General features: G+C 41.2%; 1 protein-coding gene across 2 annotated transcripts in view; it reads left to right on the top strand.

Annotated features, from left to right (window-relative positions):
• The window catches only part of CCM2 (CCM2 scaffold protein), a 163,399-nt gene that overhangs the window by 125,930 nt on the left and 14,481 nt on the right, over positions 1-22,988 (top strand). For both annotated transcript variants that reach the window (XM_033931908.1, XM_033931907.1), the window contains 2 exons: positions 5,263-5,320; positions 16,274-16,397. In XM_033931908.1, coding sequence (XP_033787799.1) covers positions 5,263-5,320; positions 16,274-16,397 — 182 coding nt within the window. The remainder of the gene's footprint in view (positions 1-5,262; positions 5,321-16,273; positions 16,398-22,988) is intronic.

Raw genomic sequence — 22,988 nt, 5'->3', positions numbered from 1 at the left:
TTGTCCGTAATGTGATCAATCACGCAATTTTTTATTAAAACTATCTGAGATCACTGAAGTTACTAGCATTTCCTTTTTTGTTACTTTTGACGTTAAATCACTATATACAATCATCCCTCAGGATGAAGTCATTGATATTATTAAGGAATTTCTTCAAGAAAACATGCAACACAATAGGATCCCTATTGATTTGGTGATAGCCCTGTTATCTCTTGCCATGCGTAGAAATTACTTTCGTTTTTTGAACAGATTTTTTCAGCAGGTTTCAGGAGTAGCCATGGGGGCCACTATGGCCCCCTCAGTGGCTAATCTGTTCATGCAAAAATTTGAAGATCTGTGGATTCAAAATAATCCATATTCCACCTCTATTAGTTTGTGGCTGCGATTTATTGATGACATTTTTGTCATTTGGAAGGGCACAAAGGAGGAATTAGAAAGTTTTCATTCATGGTTAAACTCAAGACATCCTACAGTTGAATTTAGTCTGACATACCATCCATATCAAATCTCCTTTTTGGATGTTTTGGTCACTAGGGAAGACAACATTATCAGCACAACAGTATTTAGAAAGACCACGGATAGAAACACATTTTTGGATTTTTCCAGCAATCATCCTGGTCCTTTAAAACGGAGTTTACCCACTTCTCAATTCTTCCGATATCGTCGTTTGTGCTCGAATTTACATGACTACAAATCTAAAAGTAAACAGCTGTATGGGAGATTGAAGAATAGGGGGTATCCCACACAAACATTGAGAAAAGCGTACAAAAGAGCCAAATTTGTGAATAGGGACTTATTGTTTGTTCCTAGAAATAAGGACAATGAAGACAATCTAGTGACCTGTATTCTACAATACTCTCCAGGTATAAATAAAGTCACCAAAATACTTAGGCGACACTGGGAAATCATGTCACTACAATCTATCTTCACTGACTCTCATTTTCGGATAGCTTTCACTAGGCAAAAAAATTTGAAAGAACTTTTAAGCCCGTCAGATTTAATGAGAAATATCAGTCCTCAAGACACTCCAACAGGTCATCATAAATGCGATAAATGTTCCATTTGTCTAATTACTTTAGAACTCAATGACATCTTTACGCATCCCTGCACAGGACAAATTTTCAAGTTAAAACATCTCACAAGCTGTACTTCCTCTTATGTTGTGTATGTGTTTATATGTCCATGTCCCAAACTGTACGTAGGACAAACCACACGTCCATTTAAAACTCGTGTCACTGAACACAAGAGTTGTCTTCACAACAATAGGGTACAAGCCCCTATGGTGACACATTGTCTGGAATATAATCACACATTTTTTGAACTGCGTTGTTGCGTGATTGATCACATTACGGACAATTCAACTTCCAGACTTCAACATTTGTTACGAGCTGAGCAATTTTGGATACATACGCTTAACAGTGAGGAACCAGTTGGACTTAACATTAGATCAGACTGGAATATTGCTCTATAAGAATTTTTGATCATTAATGATTTTTTTGTAGATGTCCATACATAGAAGTAGTAAAATAAGAAATAAAATCAAAAATTATAAATAAAAATCAAAATCAAAATCAAAAAAATCTTTAAAATGAAGAAACACAAAAAAGATTATAAAATTAAAATGAGAGAAAAATAAAGAAATAAAAGAAAATTATAGATAGAAAAATACAATTGAAGATAAGAAAGAACCAACACAGTTTTCTTCTGAATCCCTGATATCATTTGTCCTTAAATGAACATAACTAAGTTGTGTCATTTTTTTGTAAACATCCACCGGCAGGATAATGCCGGCTAGTCGTTTCCGGTGTTGACGTAGGCACACGTCATCACACCGACATGATTTAATCTGACTTGCTAATCGTGCCGCCATCTTAGGATCATTTGAGACGTAAGCGAGCGTCCATACGAAAGGTAGGCAGTCTGTTCTATTATAACAAAAGTAGTTATAATATTGATCAGCTTTTTTTAAAGTTATTCTGATTTGAATGTTGTTATTCTTAAATCTAGTGAAAATGTGATCGGACTTGTTTACACCCTGAGGCAGCTTGACAGTGAAACGCTGGCCATCGTTGGTGTCCCGATCTCTAAGGAGAAAGTTAAGTCATTATCTTCTCTTACCATTCAAATTTGAGAAAATATATATAAAAACATAAGTGAAAATAATTTTTAAACACATTGCTATGACCACTATAGAAGGAGGTTTTATGCCAGTGAAGTGATCGCCTGAACACCGTTATTCCACCATTGTGGAGGTGGGTGGGCCCCTGTCTGAGGCTTTTTCCTCCGAATAGACTGGTCTTTGCTTGTGTTCATTATATACCTTCATTTTGTCCTTTTGGTGAAAGTGTTTCTTGTATTACTTACAAAATGAAACATTGTTTGGCCATACAACAGGGACGATTTAAGAATTTTATGGATGTTTGGGAGCCATTGGCTAAATATTGTGAAGAGGAATAATTTTTCATTTTGTGGACATGTAAACATACACATTGTCGGGGGGGTGGGGGGAATGGAAATGGTATTGATATAGGAATTTATGAATAGTTTCATGAAGATTTTAATATATTTGTATTGGGTGGGAGGGAGGGGATAAAAATAATAGAGCATTAATGTTATACATTTGTTGTGCTTGGTTTGTAATACCAATATTTGTGATTCATTTGTTGCACAATTGTAGCTTGAAAAATCAATAAAGATTTATTAAAAAAAAAAAGCTTTCTGAAAATCTAGATATACTACATCAACTGTCTCACCTTTATCCACATGTTTATTCACACCTTCAAAGAAGTCAAGGAAATATCTCCCTCAGCAAGACCTCCCTCAGCTGAACCCATGCTGACTGTCTCATTAAATCATGTTTATCTATGTGTAACCACAATTTTATCTATATATATATATATATATATATATAAAATCGGAGGTATGTATGTGTGTATGTATGTGTGTGTGTATGTGCCGCGATCACGCAAAAACGTCTTGACCGATTCGAACAAAACTTGGTATGCAGATCCCTCACTACCTGGGATGATATGTTCTGGGGGTCTCGCGGCCCACCTGCACACGTGGGCGGAGCTACAAACATAAAATCAGATTTCACCCATTCATGTCAATGGAAAAAATGTAAAAAGCTGCCATTCTCACAGTAATTCAAAAACAGCTTGACCGATTTGAACAAAAATTGGTATGCAGATCCCTCACTACCTGTGGTGATATGTTCTGGGGGTCTCGCGGCCCACCTGCACACATGGGCGGAGCTACAAACAAAATCGGATTTCACCCATTCATGTCAATGGAAAAAATGTAAAACGCTGCCATTCTCACAGTAATTCAAAAACGGCTTGACCGATTTGAACGAAACTTGGTATGCAGATCCCTCACTACCTGGGGTGATATGTTCTGGGGGTCTCGCGGCCCACCTGCACACGTGGGCGGAGCTACAAACAGAAAATCAGATTTCACCCATTCATGTCAATGGAAAAAATGTAAGAAGCTGCCATTCTCACAGTTATTCCAACTACCTGGGGTGATATGTTCTGGGGGTCTTGCGGCCCACCTGCATACGTGGGCGGAGCTACAAACAGAAAATCGGATTTCACCCATTCATGTCAATGGAAAAAATGTAAAACGCTGCCATTCTCACAGTAATTCAAAAACGGCTTGACCGATTTGAACGAAACTTGGTATGCAGATCCCTCACTACCTGGGGTGATATGTTCTGGGGGTCTCGCGGCCCACCTGCACATGTGGGCGGAGCTACAAACAGAAAATCAGATTTCACCCATTCATGTCAATGGAAAAAAATGTAAAAAGCTGCCATTCTCACAGTTATTCCAACTACCTGGGGTGATATGTTCTGGGGGTCTCGCGGCCCACCTGCACACGTGGGCGGAGCTACAAACAGAAAATCAGATTTCACCCATTCATGTCAATGGAAAAAAAGTAAAAAGCTGCCATTCTCACAGTAATTCAAAAACGGCTTGACCGATTTGAATGAAACTTGGTATGCAGATCCCTCACTACCTGGGGTGATATGTTCTGGGGGTTTCGCGGCCCATCTGCACACGTGGGCGGAGCTACAAACAGAAAATCAGATTTCACCCATTCATGTCAATGGTAAAAATGTAAAAAGCTGCCATTCTCACAGTAATTCCTACTATAAAACACTTTCTATGACACTATAACCACTAGGGACATCGTTTCTATTCTACTACGGACACCATACATATAGTGTTTGTATGTTCTAACTGTGTTTGTAACTGTTTCCTTCATGCACCCAATTCATAATGTTATTACATTACATGAGTACTCGCATATCCTGAACTAGGAACACAGGTTCCATTCTGAACCGGGAAAAAACTGCATGGAGTTTCTTTTCAACCTGAGTTTCCACATATTGAGTTGTTTAAATCAATACTGAAACTTTTGGATGCCACTTATTCCAACAGATCTTCCTTTTCAGTTTAAGAGATTGCAAATTCCAGTGTGACTTGCATTCTCTATCACAATCAACAAATCACAGGGACAGACTATTATATACTGTGGAGTAGATTTAAGATCCCCCTGTTTTTCCCATGGACAACTCTATGTTGCTTGCTCAAGGGTGGGTTCACCCAAGAATTTTTATGTTCTTGCTCCTGGAGGTGAAATTAAATATGTTGTTTATAATCAAGTTTTGCGTTAGTTGTATTGTATTCATTTTGTCAAATATTTCACATTATAATTTGAATATTGTACTTTTTATAAAGCTGTAAAAAAATAATTTCATTCACCACTATAAAGTATCTTTATTTGAATCCATTTACAGTGTTATTGCTATAATTAAATACCCGTGCAACGCCGGGGCATCAGCTAGTTTTTTATAATTGTTTCCACCATTTTGCCCGGCACTGAAGTCAGGCTTACCGGTCTGTAATTTCCCAGATCTCCCTTGGAACCCTTTTTAAAAATCGGCGTAACAATGGCCACCCTCCAGTCTTCAGGTATTACAGATAATTTTAGCAACAGGTTACAAATCACTAACAGCAGTCAGCAATTTTATGTTTGAGTTCTTTTACTACCCAGTGATGTATACCATCCGATGCAAGTGATTTTTTACTGCTGTGATTGCTGTGATTCCCTATGCCCAGCTTATTCTTGTTGTATACCACCGTAGGTGAATTCTTTCAAAAAGGCAGTAAGTAAATATTTAGCAATGTGAAAATTAGTGTTCATTATGATTGCCTGATTTTAATCTGTATTGTCTTCTTTTTTCTTTCTTTACAGATGATTCCTCCACCAAAGCAGATATTAAGGAAACATATGAAACGGAAACCAGCACCTTGTAAGTTAGCTTTCATTCCATGAGTATACTGGATGTCCTGATTTAGAAGTTACAACCAGTTGATTGAACATGACATACATAATTTACAAGTAGCTGTATAGTGATATTGACAAGTCACAGAACTCGGCATACAAAAAATTAAGGGCTCCTTTTACTAAGCCGCGTTAGGGCTTTAACGCGCGGAATAATGCACGGTAAAATGCCACACGCACTAGACTTTAACACCAGCAGTGAGCTGGCGTTAATTCTAGCTGCGTAGCGTGGGTTTAGCGCACACTGAAAATGCTAACGCAGCTTAGTAAAAGGAGCCCTAAATTGCAATAAGTAGCAAAGAGACAAATATTTCCTTATATGTAATATCGTTATTCTTTAGGCATACAGTTTTAGCAGTTTTAAGGATCTTCGAAATGGTGCAGAGTTTTTTTGAAGATCTGTCATCAATCCTTCTGCTTATGCATTTTTATGATTTTGCTTTTAACTTATATTTTTTTGTATATATATAAATATATTTTTTCTTTTAAAAGTTTTAAAGCTGAGTCACTTATCTTTTTAAATGTTTAACATCAGCTTCAACCTCATCGGCTGGGGACATCTACTGACATGTTTCGCCGTACCAGCTTTTTCAAGGTAGTCCCCTAGACAAAATATACAAACGTAATTCTATTATAGCCATAATACCATTATACCTTCAAGTAATATACATATTATTACTGCAGCTTTCTTACCAAAAGTACTCGTATATCTAAATTTTTCCTTACCGATTTTTGCTTTCGCCTGCTCATCTAATCCCGTTCTCTCAATAGGTTAAAATGGCGGCCGGTTTTTTTTAATTAGTTTTCAGAGAGTCACCTATGGCGTCGTTACATTCTACCAATACTCATTCACGTTGTAATTCCTTTCAATATTATTAAGGTCTTTTTCAGCCTTTTGATGGAATTCATTAAAAATTAGAAATTATTTAATAAAAGTTTATTATTATTAGCTGAAATTTGGCTTTTAAATCTCGTTGAAGTACCAAATAATATAGTGTTATATGAAAGGGCAACATGATTTTCTAACAATTATTAATTTTAACAGGGGTTGCCATTCAGCAGATTACAGGGAATTGGAAAGATTATACTAAATTAAATTATACTTTTTGGTGGAATTCAGTGTGCTATATTTATAAGATGGAAAGGGTATTTGCTCTGCAACAAGGTAATTATAATAAGTTTAAAAAGATTTGGGGGCCATTGGCAATTTATTCTAATGATCAGACATCTTAAACACCAAAATATTGAATAAGATAAGGGGGTGGGATTCTGAAGGATAATAATTGATAATTGTTATTTATTGGTATATGGGCGGGAGGGGTGGGCTTCTTATAGAATTATTTAATTGGAGTAATTCAAATTGGTATCTAGGAGGGAGGGATGGGTTTATTATATAATTATTTATTTGGAGTAATACAAATAAGAATGTCAAGTGATGAATTAAGGTATTTTTGAATGAATATTGTACACTTCTTGTAATTTTTGAAAATGAATAAAGAAAAAAATGGGTGGGGGGTGGGGATGTATATTTTTGTTCTAGATGATATGATTAAGAATTTCAAGTGTTATATTGAAAGTTTAATGGATATTTTATTGTACACTTGTTTAAGATTTAAAATGAATAAAGAATTAAAAAAAAAAAAAAAAAAAAGAAAATGAATAAAGATATATTTTTTAAAAAATTAGAAATTATAATAAAGTATTCCATTTGATTCCATTTGATTTCTAGCTTTAAACCATTAAGTGTCACAGTATCTAAAGAGAAGATCCACCGTTCTTTAAAGTTAAGAAGCCTGTCATAGTTCCCTCCTTCCCATCCCTCCACCACCTGATTTATAACTCTCCACCTTATCTCATCCCAAATAGGTTGTTGTTATCTCCAGTGTTGGACAAGAGGGGCTTGTTATGCCCCTGTTACAATCCTCGATTGATATTCATTTAAACGAACATTTATCTACTACTACTCCCAATATATATGAGGTCACATGAACATAATATCAGATAAATTGCATTTTTACTTTTGCATGTAGTAGGTATTCTAGCAGTCAATTTTCTCCCAGTTTTTGATACACACCATTCTGGTCCTGCAGTAGTGTGAGTGCACCATTGACAGGAACCATACTCAGTATGGGAATATTTTCTATCGTAGTTGGTTGTAATATTATATCTTTTCTTTGCTATTATTTCACCAATATTCTGGGATCTTTGATAAGCAATTGTGGGCGTAACTGTAAATTACTCTACTAACGTTTGCACATAGGCCAGTATTTCAAGATACTCTTTTTTATTTGTTGTCCCATTGTATGGAAATACACAGATCAGTTTTTCGTCTTGCAAGAGAAGAAAGATCTACTTCAATAGCAATTCACTATTAGCAAATTGTGCTCTCAATTTTGCCTTTCTTATCGCTGATTTTGGGTATTGTCGTTCCTTTAATCTTTTTTGCAATCTCTCTGCTTTTTCATGATATAAATCTGTTAGTACAAATTCTGTGTATCCTGAGAATACTGCACCATTCCAAAGATCCTTAAAACTGCTAAAACTGTATGCCTAAAGAATAACGATATTGCATATAAGGAAATATTTGTCTCTTAGTGATATTGACTGGCATAGTAAAGAGTAGCTGTGCTGATTTTCTTGTTGAGTGTACACATACTATGTGGCATAAAATCAATACATAGAAACATGACGGCAGATAAAGGCCAAATGGCCCATCTAGTCTGCCCATCTGCAGTAACCATTATCTTTCTCTCTCCGAGAGATCCCACGTGCCTATCCCAGGCCCTTTTGAATTCAGACACAGTGGCCAAAATTCTGTATAGGATGCTTGGGAGAGGTGTCCTATACAGAATCGGGCCTACACTAAACCCCGATTCTGTAACCGGCGTCCATGTTACAGACGCTGGTTAGAGAATCGGGTTAGATTAGACAAGGCCGCTACACTTATCGCAGCAAGGGATATGTATAGCGGCCGCCTGTCCAATCGCCGGCAGGAGGATGCCCAACTCCTCCTGTCGGAACCCCGGACCCCCCTCCCCCCCCAAACTGGTAATCGCCGGCAGGAGGATGCCCAACTCCTGGTGGAACCCCCCTCCCCCAACTAACCTTTAAATGTTGATTGGCTAGACGGGTCTTGCTGCCATTCAGCCGACAGGCCCGCCTCGTGGAAATGAGACAGGCCCGCCCCTTCCCAGCCCATCCCCGCTAAATCTAAGGCCTGATTGGCCCAGGCTCTAGAAGTCTGGACCAATCAGGCCTTAGGCATAGCGGGTCCGCCCATCCCCACTAATCCTAAGGCCTGATTGGCCCAGGCTAGGCACCTGGGCCAATCAGGCCTTAGATTTAGCGGGGAAGGGGCGGGCCCATCTCATTTCCACGAGGCGGGCCTGTCGGCTGGACGGCAGCAAGACCCGTCCAGCCGACCAACATTTAAAGGTTAGTTGGGGGAGGGAGGTTAGTTGGAGGGCGGGTCGTCATTAGCATGAGGGGGTCCAGGGGGTTCCGGCAGGAGGAGTTGGGCATCCTGGCTCATCTCAGGTTCATCCTCTAGTGGGTTTGAGCACAGGCTGTGTGGCTCTGTGAAGGTGCGTCTAGGATCAAGGCCGATTGTATTCCTCCACCTGGTCATGTGAGCGTTGTGTGGCATCTCACAAAACAATCACTATATTTTTCTGTCAACAAACAGAATTAAATTAGGCACACATAAGTGATGACATATGGTGACAGGATGGAATAACTCTCAGAAAGCTCAGAACTGTGTGAGAAAAATCTGAGCATGCATAGTCCTTCCCCCACACAGCAGTCTCTTCAATCTTCTCTTGTTTTTTCTACTGTGCAGACTTTGGAATGCTCTAAAGAGGTCAATATAAAATTCAGTTTCCAACTTAGAATACTATTAACATTACCAATAGCAATCTGAAAAGATATTTCATTTTGATCAATCCAGACAAGAGGATCCACAACGAGGCTTGATATAGTGCAACTTAAGTTTTTTCCAATAAAAATTAAATCCCAAATATTCTTGGCTATATGTGTTGGTTGAGGAACTATTGTTAAAAATCCATTATCAGAAAATCTGAACAATTAACTGAAAGAGAAAATTGATTTCAATATGCATGTTAACCTCCCAATTTCTTATGGTAGGTCTACAGATAATAAACTTTCTGAAACAATACAGTAGTCAGAATACAACAGATTAGCAGGAAAGTACATCAGACATTGTTAGCATAGAAGAGGTTGAGACAGACATCTCAAATTGTGGGTCCTTGATAACTTGCACTCTATGCAAATTTTTAAAAGATTTATAAGTAGCCATAATTCTTGTACAATCCCACTCTATTCCTGGATAAGTAGGTTATGCATCGTGTGTTGCAAGACTGTTGGAAGCCTCATTTACATACTCTTTTTATACCCTCCAAACTTACCTCAGGGCTGCCATCTGGTCTCCAGTTGCTTTCCTACAAATGAGACAGTAGGAGCCAGTCTTTTCTGCGTTTGTTTAATTTTTTTCTTCTATTCAGTTTTATGCATCTTTTATGCTGCAAAGGTTCCTGCGGGGATAGCTCTGGCTGCGGGAGATCACCAGATTTGCAGGTAAAGTCTGCTTCCAGGAGGTTGGCTGCTTGGCAATGCTCCTGGACAGCCTGTACTTCAGATTGTGACTCAAGGACCGTTCCCTTTGGAGCTGGCTCACCTCAGGTTCATCCTCTAGTGGATTTGAGCTCAGGCTGTGTGGCTCTGTGAAGGTGCATCTAGGATCAAGGCCGATTGTATTCCTCCACCTGGTCATGTGAGCGTTGTGTGGCAGAGGTCTCTGGCCAGAGTGTTTGGCTGGAGGGGCAATCAGAAGTCCAAGTTACAAGGCTTGTTGAGGCAGAGGATCTCCCTTTAAGCTGTTTCAGCTTCCTTTACTGCAGTTCCCAGCATAGCATGGCACAGTGAGTACAAAGATGACAGCCTATCGTAGAAATTTGGGGGGTTCACTGAAAATAGTTTTTGAGAGTTAGCCCTAGTCCCCCACCCCCATCCCTAAAATCGCCATGTTTTAGGGGGTTTGTGGTTTTCCTTCGTGGTGGCCATCTTGGATTTCCCAATTTGAAATTTTTTGCCTCTACAAGCTTCGTTTTTGCAAGAAAACTACTCAGATGGACTCCCCAGGGCAGGATACTTCAGATTTGTGCCCCGTTTGAGGTGACTGACGAGCATCCATGTTCATGAGCTGTGCAGTGCAGGAGGAGGGCAAGGTTTCATCAGTCCTGGTTCCCTCGACCCCTTTGGGGAGTGGGGGTCCTACCACCCGGTCCTAGATGCAGCCAGTCCAAAAAGTCAAAATTTGCCTTCGGGAAGGTGTACTCATGACCCCTGTGAAACTCAGCTGCAATTCAGCATCAAAGGCAAACAGATCTTAGAATGCCAAAAAGAGTTCCCAGGAGGCGGCTGCTACTCTAGATGAGGGTTTCCTCACAGAATTTATTAACGTGCTCTTCCAGGCTTATATAGCCAGGAAAAAGTTGCCAAATACGGCTCCTTTGTCGTCCTTGCTAGCGCCAGGACACAGGTCTACAGTCCAGGGTCCACGAGTTGGCTGATGACATGGATGATTAAGATGACTTAACTATGCCTTTGCTTACGCAAACAGGCACCACTACTGTGGGGGATGTAGCTGCGTTTGCCGATCTCCACAATCCAGATCTGGAAGAGACTCTAGATCTGGATGAGGACCTGATAGTGTAGAGCAGTGGTTCCCAACCCTGTCCTGGAGGAACACCAGGCCAATTGGGTTTTCAGGCTAGCCCTAATGAATATGCATGAAGCAAATTTGCATGCCTATCACTTCCATCTCTCTCATGCATATTCATTAGGGCTAGCCTGAAAACCCGATTGGCCTGGTGTTCCTCCAGGACAGGGTTGGGAATCACTGGTGTAGAGTCTCTTCAAACCCTCCTCCTTGATCAGTTTAATTTCCGAATCCCTCCAGAAGTTGAAATTGGAGGTGGGGCAGTCAGCGGTAGTGGAATGCTCTCTCATGAGCAGCACAAAGCCGCAATCTGTCCTTTCCTGCTATCCGGACATCACAAAAATGCTCATGGATCACTGGGAGGCACCTCAAGGTTCTTTGAGAGTCGCTAGAGCCATGTCTAAACTCTACCTGATTGCAGATGCGTTTAACCAGCATTTTGTGTCTCCAAAGGTGGATTCATTGGTGATGCAGGTTACCAAGCATACTTTTCTCCCTAGTGAGGAAGGAATTGTGCTGAAGGATGCACAGAATTGTAGGTTTGATTTTGTCCTCAAACAGTTCTTTGATTCTGCAGCCTCCGGGCTTAAAGTGGCTGTGGCTGCTGCTTTTGTGGCCAGGGCTTGCCACTCAAAGCTTTGCCATGATCCTGACACTATAGTTCTCCTGGATTTTTCCTTTTTAATTTCAGGCGTGGATTATGTGGCAGATGTCTTGTATGATCTCTTCAGAGTAGTGAGAAAGCTATCGGCGTACTTTTATCTCCGCACTTAGGATGTTGTGGATCCAGCAATGGTCCGGTGACTCATCCTCCAAGGTGACCCTCAGTAAGCTTCCTTTTAAAGGGCAATTACTGATTGGTAAAGGTCTGGATGACCTTATGGCCAGTATGCAGGACCATAAATCCAAGTTCTTGCCAGATAGTAGGCCTCGATCCTCTTGTGGACTAGGACAGTCTAGCTTTCGTCCTTCCAGACATTCACATCAGTACTATGGGGGCTCCTCAGGTCAGAGATCTATCAGTCAACCAGACAGCGGTTTGGGGAACCCAGCATCCACAGTCTTTGGGGAGCTGCTCTGCGTCTACTCCAAAGAAACAATTATGATGCCAGGCCCTCAGCTTGTCCTCCGCAGATTGGGGGGTGGCTTTCAGCTTTCCTGGAGGAGTGGATGACCATCACCTCCAGTCGCTGGGTCCTGGATATGCTTCGGCACAACTACAAACTTGAGTTTTATTGGCCCCTTTAAGACCTCTTTCTGGACTACCTGGTGAGGAAACCAGATAAGGCAGCTTGAGGCCATGGTCCACAGGTTGCTGGATATTGCGGCCATAGAACCCATCCCAGTCTGACTCGGGCTCTGGCAGATATTTCATTGTGCCAAAGAGAGGCTCCGAAGACTGGAGGCCAATCCTGGATCTCAAGGTTCTCGGCTCCAGAATGGAAACAGTGCAGTCTGTGATCGCCTCAGTGGCTCCGGGGGAATTCTTGGCCTCCCTGAATTTGATGGAGGCCTACCCATCTCTCCAGAGCACAGGAAATATCTGAGATTTCATGTTCTACAGCAGCACTGTCAATTTGCGGCCTTACCCTTCAGGTTGGTAACTGGGAATACAAGTCCATCTGTATCTGAACAACTGGCTCCTCAGAGCCCAGTCGGAGTCTGAGGGGCGTTGGGCGGTTCATCAGGTCGTTCATCTGCTTCAACACCTAGGCTGGGTGATCAACTTTCAGAAGAACCAGCTAGTTCTGACACACAACTTGGAATACCTGGGACTCCACTTCACCACAGGTCTAATCAAGGTGTTTCTGCCCACCTCGTGCCAGGAGAAACTTCACCAGCTAATATGTGTCTCCCTTGAGACACCAGATCTGAAAGCTTGGCAGTACCTGCAGGTCATGGGGTCCATAGTTGCGACCATAGATGTGGTTCCCTTGGCAAGGGCCCTCTACAGGATGCACTTATTTCCCGTTGGAATCCTTAAAGGGATCCGCTGCATGCTCGACTCCCTTGGACACCAGAGACTTAGAACAGTCTGGCCTGGTAGTTGCGTCTTCCATCTCTGTCCTGTCGGTTGTTCAAACACTGTTGTGAGCCAGGAAGCAAAGGTTTGGTGCAGCCCTTGCCACTGTAGGGTCTTCTTTATGTCTTCTCTCCATGGCCCATGATAGGCCATCTACTGAGACGCATCAAGGCACACAGAGATTTGGTAATTCTTGTGGTGCCTGACTGGCCGAGCCAGCCATAGTATGCCAATCTGATTTGTTTATAGCTAGATCAGGGGTTCAGGCGTCTCTGTCATTTTCCTTAAGCAGGGCCCAATTGCGCTTCAGGATCCAGACCATTTTGGTCTTATGGCTTGGCTCTTGAGCGCACAGTCTTAGTCTGCAGATGCTATTCTTTGGACATTACATTACATTACATTAGGGATTTCTATTCCGCCATTACCTTGCGGTTCAAGGCGGATTACAAAAGGTTAATTTAAAAACAGAGTTACAATGATTAGCTAGAGAGGTAGGTTGTAGATCTTATAGACATTTAGCGGGTTGTTGAGGGTGAGGTGGTTTGTAGTAGAGTTGATAGGTGGTCAAAGTGGAGGTTCTTTTGTTATTATTAGTGCAGTAATGGGTAGATCGAGCGTCAGTTTTAGTGTTACTAAGAGGTCGTGATGTTATTGCTGCTTCAGGAATTTCTTGATAGCTATTCTCTCGCACAGCAAAAAAAGTCAACTGTAGCAGCCTATGTGAAGGCTTGGAGATATTATCAATCTTGTGTGACCAGAAGACCAAGGATCCGGCATTGCTATTGGTTCCAATGCTTCTCGCATTCCTTCAAGACGGGCTGGAAAAGGGTCTGGCCATTGATTCTGAGGGTTCAGATTCTTGTTTTCAGCCTAAGCCTCTGAAAGGCTCTTTGGCCGCTCATCCAGATGTTGTCAGATTTCTTAGGGTACATTGTAGTTTCGCCCCACGCTGCAGTTACCCTGTCCAACATGGAATTTCAATCTAGTTCTTCGGTCGCTGGGTTACCCACCCTATGAGCCTCTGGAACAGGCATCTTTGATGGACCTTACCATTAAGACAGTTTTCCTGGTGGTTATAATTTCAGTCTGCAGGGTTTCCAAACTTCTGGCTTTATCCTGCAGAGATCCTTTTCTTAGGATTACAGATTCTAGTGTGTTTCTGCGCACCGTTCCCTTCTTTCTTCCAAAGGTGGTCTCTAGTTTCTGCACCAACCAGGAAGTCTGGCTGCCTACCTTTTCTCCCTCAGGATCAAAAAAGCAGGACCGAGTGCTGAGGTTGCTGGATGTGCGCAGATGTTGCGGCACTTTGAGGTCATGAATGAGTTTCGGGTATCCGACCACCTGTTTGTACTGGTGGGTCCTGCCTGTAAGGGCAGCTGGCTTCAAAAGCTACCATTTCGAGATGGATCTATATAGCTATTTCATCTGCCTATATTGCTGCCAGACAGAAGCCCCCTCTTTTTGTGAGGGCTCATTCTACTAGAGGCATTTCCTCCTCTTGGACAGAGTTGTTGTTGAATTTCTTTGGAGGAGGTTTGCAGAGCTTCTGCCTGGTCTTCCTTACCATTCTTTACCAAGTTTTAAAGGATTGATGTGGTAGCCAAGCAAGATGGTGTGTTTGGTTCCTTTGTTTTGATGGCAGGCTAATCAGTTCCACCCTGATTCTACGGGACTGCTCTGTTACATCCCACTTGTCCAGGAATAGAATGGGATTGTATAAGAACGAAAGATTAGGTTCTTACCTTTGCTAATCTTCTTTCTTGTAAATCTACACTCTGTTCCTGGAACCTGCCCTGGGAGTTGCTGATTCATCAATTGTGTGCATCGATAAGTGCTCGTAAGCTGTATTTATGGTTTCTTGACCAGCCTTTCAAAGAGTACCATCTGAATATGTTATGCACTTTGTCTTGGGGTCCCTAGCTGTGCTGCCCCCTTCTTTTAGTGCAAGCTGCATCTCCTTATAGCTGTTTGATGACCTGTTTCAATTTTTATGAATTTTCATGTTATGAGCAGATTAGACTTATTTGTTGGGGAGTTTCCCTGTATCCCTCTCTTTTGTCTGGGTCCTCTACAGGTGTCACTGTCTGCTTTTGCATGAACTAGAGACCAGAGAGCAGTCCTGAGGTAAGAGGGAAGTGTCAAAAAAAAGTATGTAAATGAGGCTTCCTAGAAGCAGTCTCGCGACATGGGATGAATAACCTACTTGTCCAGGAATAGAGTATGAATTTACAAGAAAGAAGAGCGGCAAAGGTAAGAACCTAATCTTTCGCTCCTCCTCTTTTGACATCATGTGTCTGGGTTTCCCATATGTAGCCAAAAGGGCAGCATTCATGATATAGCATTATATCCAATTCTAGACCTCAAATTTCAGTTCTCAAAGGATCTATATAGAAGTCAAGTATCGGTTATAAAAGTTGTCTTAGTCTTAATAGAGCAGAGGTAAAAGAAGCTACTACTCAAAGGAATAGGAGAGGGCTCCTCATTAGAGTGCTTAACATAACGTAAACTACCATACCGACCCTATCCAGTTATCACCAGAATCATCCTACCAGCCTTACTTAAGTCTAATTCAGGCTATTAATATAAAACAATATAAATTACCTTATAAACAGTGGGTGTCTGTCCAAAGTCCACAAAGGAGGGCAGTAAGCCTCTGCTACTGGGCCAAACTGTAAATAATGGAGGTTGCCTTAGTGATGGGTTGTAGGTGTAAAATGATGATTTTTGTAGTACTGTAGTCTAAATTGTGTATGTAGTTCTGTATTTTTATTTTTTTTATTTTTTTTAAATTTTTATTTATAGAATTTTCATTCTTTCAATACACACATTGAACACAGGGATATTATGGCATAAATTTTATAAGAAATAATAAAATGAAATTATCATGGGAGTTTCCAGTGTTGGTGCAGGGATAAAATTCAACAGTGACTTCATGATATTAGGCTCCCACTATTGTTGAATTCAGTCTGTTATTGATTACAGTGTAAATTAGTAGTTTTACAATTTATCATAGTCTTTTAGTATTGGTATTCTTGTTGCATATGGTGTAGACAAGACAGTTTTGTTCTCCAAAAGCATATTGAATCATTCCCCATTTTAGGTCAGAAATCCAAGCTGTATTCTGGGGAAGCAATCACATGTTTAATATATTTCTACATCAGCTGTTTCCAGGATTCCTTGGATACACACGGACACTTAAATCAACCGTCCTCGCCTAATAAAACAGTCAGCGAGAGTGAACTGAGCACCACTGCAGCAGAACTGCTCCAGGATTACATGATGACAGTAAGATACTTTTGTCAAATGTCTTAGTAACTATTAATAAATTTCAATTTACTGATTTTTTTACTTTCTCATTTATTGTATTTGTTTATATTTGGTCTTTTTACTACTGTTATGCTGTTAACAAAATTATAAGTTTTATTTTGAATTATACCTGCTGTGAATCTCTTCATAAAGGCAGTTGATAAATCCTAATAAATTACTTAACACAGACATGAGTATATAAAGTTTAGAGTGACACTGTCAAAACATGATACACTGCTCAGATGTCTGTACCCCTTAAAACTTCAATACATGATGCTAACACAAAAATGTGTTTTTATGGGGGAAGGTGTTGGAATAAGGTGAGCAGTAGTGAAGACCAAATAGTGGGCTAATAACATAGTAAATGGCAGCGTTAATTCAAATGTGGCACATCTGATCTGGTTGGTGAAGTGGTTAAATTAACAACTTCCACTCCTTGCAGGTTACCTCCCTTCTTGGTCACCCAGTCCAAAAAAATTAGTCTGACAAGATCTACCACTAGTAAAAGTGTGCTGCCTCAGTTCTGCAAAGCATTGGATTCCAGAAATCTCATTGTCCAGTATTTAGAAGAGTTTTCATTACTTTACTTACCACAGAGGTCAGACTAAGCTATCTGTACTACTCAGAGCTCCTTATTTCTGCTTTTGAGGAGAAGGATTACATCCTCCATTCTCCAGTCTTCTGAGAAGCATCGAAAAAATTAGATAGTGGAGCCACCAGAACTTAAGTTCTTCAGTATCCTTGGATGTATGCCATCTGGCCCAATCAATTTGTCTTCCTTTAGCTAGCTCCTTACGAACAAAGTCATATCATTCAAGGTCTACCACACTTCTATTTTTATTTGCATTTGTCTTCTGCAGGCTTGGCCCTTCATCCATGAAAACAGAACAAAAATATTTAAGCAATTCTTCCTTATCTTTATTGCCTTCCACATATATTGCTTCTTGTCACCTTTCAGCTTCACAATACTACATTTGTACTCCCTCCTATCAGTGGTGAACCAAGGGCGGGGCGCGGACCGCCCCGGGTGCTTATCTTAGACGTTGTGGTCAAGCGGAGCTGTAAAGGGATGTATGGCCTTGAGGAAACTTGTTTGTGAAACATATTGGCTAAGCTATCCCAGTTCTGAAGACCACGTCTAAGATAAGCTATATTATCTACTTTATTAAAACTATTTATAACTATTTAAAATAAGTTATTTAAAATAATCATTCCACTTGTGGGTCCAATGAGGAGGCCACACATAAAGCCTGGGGCTATGAATCAATAGGAACCCGAGGTGGTATATCTGAGGTAGAAATATTTCTAGAGAGGAGCCATGGAGGGACCAATTAAATATTGTTCCACCATTGGAGTGATTCAAGTATAGGCTCTCACAAGTTAAACCATTGAAGGTGAAGTGCTAAAAACCATCTTAAGCATCCATTCCCTATCTGAATCAATAGCAAACTACACTATTAATGTAGCAGGAACCTGAACCTCAGTATCGGACCTCTCAAGAAACTCAAATCCAAACTATCAGTAGATAAATTCTGCTGGTTAGGATTTTGAGCTTTGACTCTCGTCGGGAGGTAATATATTTTTGAGAGAGGTGGATACGCAGTTTCTGATACTTTCAGAATTTAATTCAAATATCTTTTAAACATGGCTAAGGCAGTTATAGGTTGAACTTTCAGAAAGTTTATAATCCGAAGATTACATCTCCTAATGGAATTTTCCTTCATTTCTTATTTAAAGTGCAAACTAGCACTGTCCTTAGCCCAAGTCAGAACTTGAACTTCCAAAGTTTTTATCTTAGTCTCAAAATCACCCATTTTATTCTCCAAACTTGATACTTTATTTTTAAGTTCCACCGCATAGAAAGTTGTTGAATTTGATTCTCCAATGAATTTTGCATATTTGATATGGCCTCCCATATGGATTCCATGGTAATTACCTTAGGTCTTTGTAAGGGAACAATCTCAGTTCCTAAATTCCCTGTAGCTCCCAAAATACCTTTGACCACCTCATTTGTCAAGACAAATTCTTGGGCTCCCGAAATACCTGTAGCCCCCTTAGTAGTCGGAGAAACTTCTTGGGCTTGCTGAAATCTTTCCTCCAAAAGTGGTTGCCGCGGGTACAGGGACAAGGCCATTCACCACCCTGTGGAGCGGTGAATGGCCTTGTCTCCGCATTTAAGGCAGGGAACAGGCGCGGTCACCGATCACGTGGTCCAGTAGCCTCTTCTCTCCTTCCTAACGATCGCCACCGTCCTAGCATCTCCCTCCCTTCCTTCTCCTTCAATGGGGATTTTTAATTTTTGCTCAACAAGTAGCCTGAGCCTTGAAGTCATGCGCGGCTGTCGGAAAGTTCTCCTCTGACACAACCGGAAAGAGGAAGTTGTGTTAGAGGAGTAGTTTCCGGCAGTCGCATGTGACTTCAAGGCTCAGACTGTTTGTTGAGCCAAAATTAAAAATCGCCAGAGAAGGTAAGGGGGAGGGAGGGAGATGCTCGGATTGCAGCAGGAAGGAGGGAGGGGAATGTGGAAGAGAGAGTGGGGAGAAGACGCTGAAGGGAAATGGGGAAGAGAGAGTGGGTGGAACAGACACTGAAGGGAACTGGATGGAAGGAGAGGATAAAGAAAAGAAAGGCACATGCTGGAATGGGGAGACAGATACCAGGTCTGAGGGGAGGAAAGAAGGAGAGAGATGCTAAAAAAACAGCTGGGGAGGTAAGGAAAGATGGAAGGGAACAAGACAGAGATGCCAGACTTAAGGCCTAGATTCACTAAACTATCCAGTCCATGAGCGATCTGTGGCCGAGTCTTCCTGGGCGACCGATTCACTATGAGTTATCATGCAAATTAATTCATTCTTAGTTATACATTTTGGTGGAATTCGTTATGCCACATTTACAAAATAGAAAGAATAATTGCTTTGCAGAATGGGAATTATAACAATTTTAAAAAGATCTGGGGGCCATTGGCAAATTATTGTAATGATTAGACATCATTTTTCACTGATAGTATATTTATACATAGGGGGTGGGGGGATGATATAAATTTATTTTTAAAGGTTAAATCATTTAATAAGTTTATAATACTTATATGATATTTGATTGAAATATTTAAGGGAAGGGTGGGTGGGGAGGGTTTAATTTATATATTTATGATGACATTAGTAAGAAATTCAAGTGATGTGTCAAAATATTTAATGATGTAATATTGTGCACTTGTTGTAAGATGATAAAATGAATAAAGAATTGGTAAAATAATAATAATAATAATTCGATCGGAGGCACGCCCCCACAGCGACCCCCATGGATTGCTGCAGAGCGATCCTGACGCATGCGCAGACCATCTTCTTTGCCTGTAGATGCAGTCCATGCATGTGCTTGCTCTCCACACAAGCGAGGTCAAAAGAAGGGAGGGCTTTAATGGAACAGAACATGCTTTAGCCAGAGCTATATGAGACAGAACACGCTTTTAACCTGCGGGTTCGCACTGCAGGAAAGGGCGGCAGAGAGCAGAAGAGTCGGCAGAGCTTGCCTTCTTGTGCTTTTTGCACCAGGGAGATGTGTTTAAAATGTTTATTTTTGTTTTGATACTGAGATTTCAGGGTGGCGGACGTGAGCGACTGGTCCTCAGCAGTCACTTGTTTTTGGATCAGCCAGCCCATTCAGTGTTCCTACTTCTGTTTAGTGAATTGCTGCTTTCCTACTTTGCATGCCATTTCCCCTCATTTGCATGTGCAGATCAGATCGGACAGAAGGTTAGTGAATCGGGTCAGAGAAGGCTTGCAAACTGGTCGGGACACGATCGGTGAGCTTAATGAATCTAGCCCTATGGAGGAACGGAGAGAAGAAATGGGTGTCAGACCAATTGGGGGGGTGAAGAGAGAAATGGATGGGAAAGGCACAGTAACGGAGCATATGGAAGAGTCAGAGAGAAGGCAGACAGTGGATGGAAGGAAATGAATGAAAGCAGAACAACAAAGGTAGAAAAAAAAATTCTATTTCTTTTTATTTTTTTTTTTTGCTGAAGTTCTCTTTAGTTCGGCAGCCAGAACTTTGATTTATAAAATGATAGTTGTACAGAATATTGTTTCTTTTTATACTTTAATAAAATAAGTTCAGTATAAAACTATTCGAGGCTTGTGTGGATGGGATCAGATGGTTTGCGGGGACCGAGCTCACGGGGATGGGGTGGAGACAGGGACAAATTTTTCCCCCATGTCATTCTCTACCCAGGACAAACAAGCAGCATATTGTCACATGTGGGTGACATCATCCACGGAGCTCCAGTACGGACAGCTGCTAAAGCGCTCTTGTACTTTAAGAACTTTAGAAAGTTCACATGCGCGAGTGCCATTCTAACCGACGTAGGCATGCAGCTCCTCAGTTCTCCATGGAGCTACGAAGTCGTGTGTGAAACTGCCTCCTTTAGTTTGCCTTCCTGCTCACACGTTTTTCAGATTTTTTTTTTTCTTTGCTCTTTTTCTTGTTAAATAAAATTAATAAATAAATAAAAAGGAAGTTTATTTTTTCTCTCTCTCTTTCTTTCTTTCTTAAGCTGTTTTTAATGGTGGGGCCTTTGCTTCCGCCTTCGGGTTTTGATTTGGCTGAGGTGGTTTTCCCTCCCATGTCCCGCCCATTAACTGGCTTCAAGAAGTGCAGTAGGTGCCAGTGCACTATTTCTTTAACTGATCCACACAAGTGGTGTATTCAGTGCCTGGGCCCGGACCATCACGTGGAGTCGTGTATGCGCTGTTCGACCTTCCAGAAGCGCTCCATTAAAAACCACCTTCTACAACAAAGACTTATCTTCGGTACCATGGATGCATCGTAGGTGCTTTCGGTACCGTCCAAGCCATCGACATCGAAGGCATCGGCCGAGGTACCAGCTTCCTTGCTGGTGTCGCAGGCTACAGCTCAGTCAGGTAGGCTAGCTAAGAAGTCACCAGCTTCCCAGACGGGATCTCAGGCCACTAAGGTATCGAGTCTAATCACCAGCCAAGCAGAGACTATTAATGTGGCTCGCTTCAACTTCGAGGGGCGCATCTTCATCTATGTCATCCTCTCCAGAGCTAGCCATGGCACCATTGATACCGGCATCCAAGCCACAGTTGTTGGTGCAGGTTTTTAAAGAGAAGCTTGATGCTCTCTTTCAATTGGAGTTCAGGGATATGTTCCAGCTTGTCACCCCCATGTTGGCTCCTCTTGTACTGGTCCAGCCTGAGCGTCGCCCCATGCAAGATGAGGTACCATTACTGCCTCCTCATTCTCGGCACCAGTCATCATCATCGAGCCATGCTTCTCAACACCATTCTTCAAGGTACCAATTCCCTTCTCCGAAGCATAGATCATCTAGACATCTCCTTCTCAAAAGCATTCACATAAGAAGCCTCATTCTTCTGAGATTCGTCTAGTCAATCCAGGCATTCGTCTCCACGTCTTGGATCTAAGTCTGGAAAGCATTCTTCAAAATCCAAACATATTTCTCCTAAACACTCAGATAAGCATAAGAAGTCTGTATCACCTGTTTCATCGGACCGGTACCGAGCCAAACATCGGTACTGTTCGTCCATTCCAGTAGATTCAGATCTTCGTCTGGTTTCTAACCAGGGCACATCTCCATCTTCTACAGAGGCTTATGATTCTCAGGCAGAGTGCTCTCCTCATACTACTTCTCACAGAGAACCTCCTTCTGAGCCGGTCTCATTTACTTGCTTTATCAGACAAATGAGTAAAGACATGGCTGTAAAATTGGAAGCAGATTCCAAGTTTTCAGCTGAATTTCTTGAAACCATGGATTACAAACATCCTCCTAAGGAGCTTCTCAAACTCCCTTTACATGGTATCCTGAAAGAAACTCTTCGTAAGAATTAGGAGTCACCTTATTCTGTTACAGCTGCTCCTAGGAAACTGGACTCTCAATACAAAATCATTCCCATGCCTGGTTTTGATAAGCCTCAACTTTCACATAAATCTCTCGTAGTGGAATCCACTCTAAAAAAAAATTACTCCTTCTAAGGTCTGTGCCACCATTTCTCCAGGCAGAGAGTTCCGACAATGGACAGGTTTGGGAGACGTCTATACCAAAATTCCACGCTGGCTAATAGTGTCATCAATTATAATTTTTATTTTACTTGTTATCTCAAATATTTGGTAAAACAAATGCCAAATTATTTCAAGTATCTTCCTTTGACTTCTTATGAGAAGGAAGATAACTTGAAATAAACCTTAGGGAACCCTCTACCTGTTGTCCCATTTCATGTGTGTAATGCATTAAAAATACGCTGTACCAGTTATTCATTAATGCGGCTCGCTTCAACTTCGAGAGGTGCATCTTCATTGAAGACCCTTCTTTTGTACTCATTAGGAATGGGGTGGTCTATTTTAAAGGACTGAGGGAAGCAACATTGTGAGGCATAAGAACATAACCTCTTAGTAGTTTTTCTTTGGTTGGTAATGTATGTTGAGGGATGGGGGTAATGAGGGGGGGATTAAATCACAAGTATGTTCTTTTGGATGATCTGTAGTTTTATTTTAATTATTGTTTCATAACTCATTTTTGCCTTAATAAAATATTTT

This window comes from Geotrypetes seraphini, chromosome 2, assembly GCF_902459505.1.
Source record: "Geotrypetes seraphini chromosome 2, aGeoSer1.1, whole genome shotgun sequence".
NCBI classification, from domain to species: Eukaryota; Metazoa; Chordata; class Amphibia; order Gymnophiona; family Dermophiidae; genus Geotrypetes; species Geotrypetes seraphini.
The sequence above is the reverse complement of the archived record's forward strand: the minus strand, read 5'-3'. Positions and strand labels throughout refer to the sequence as shown.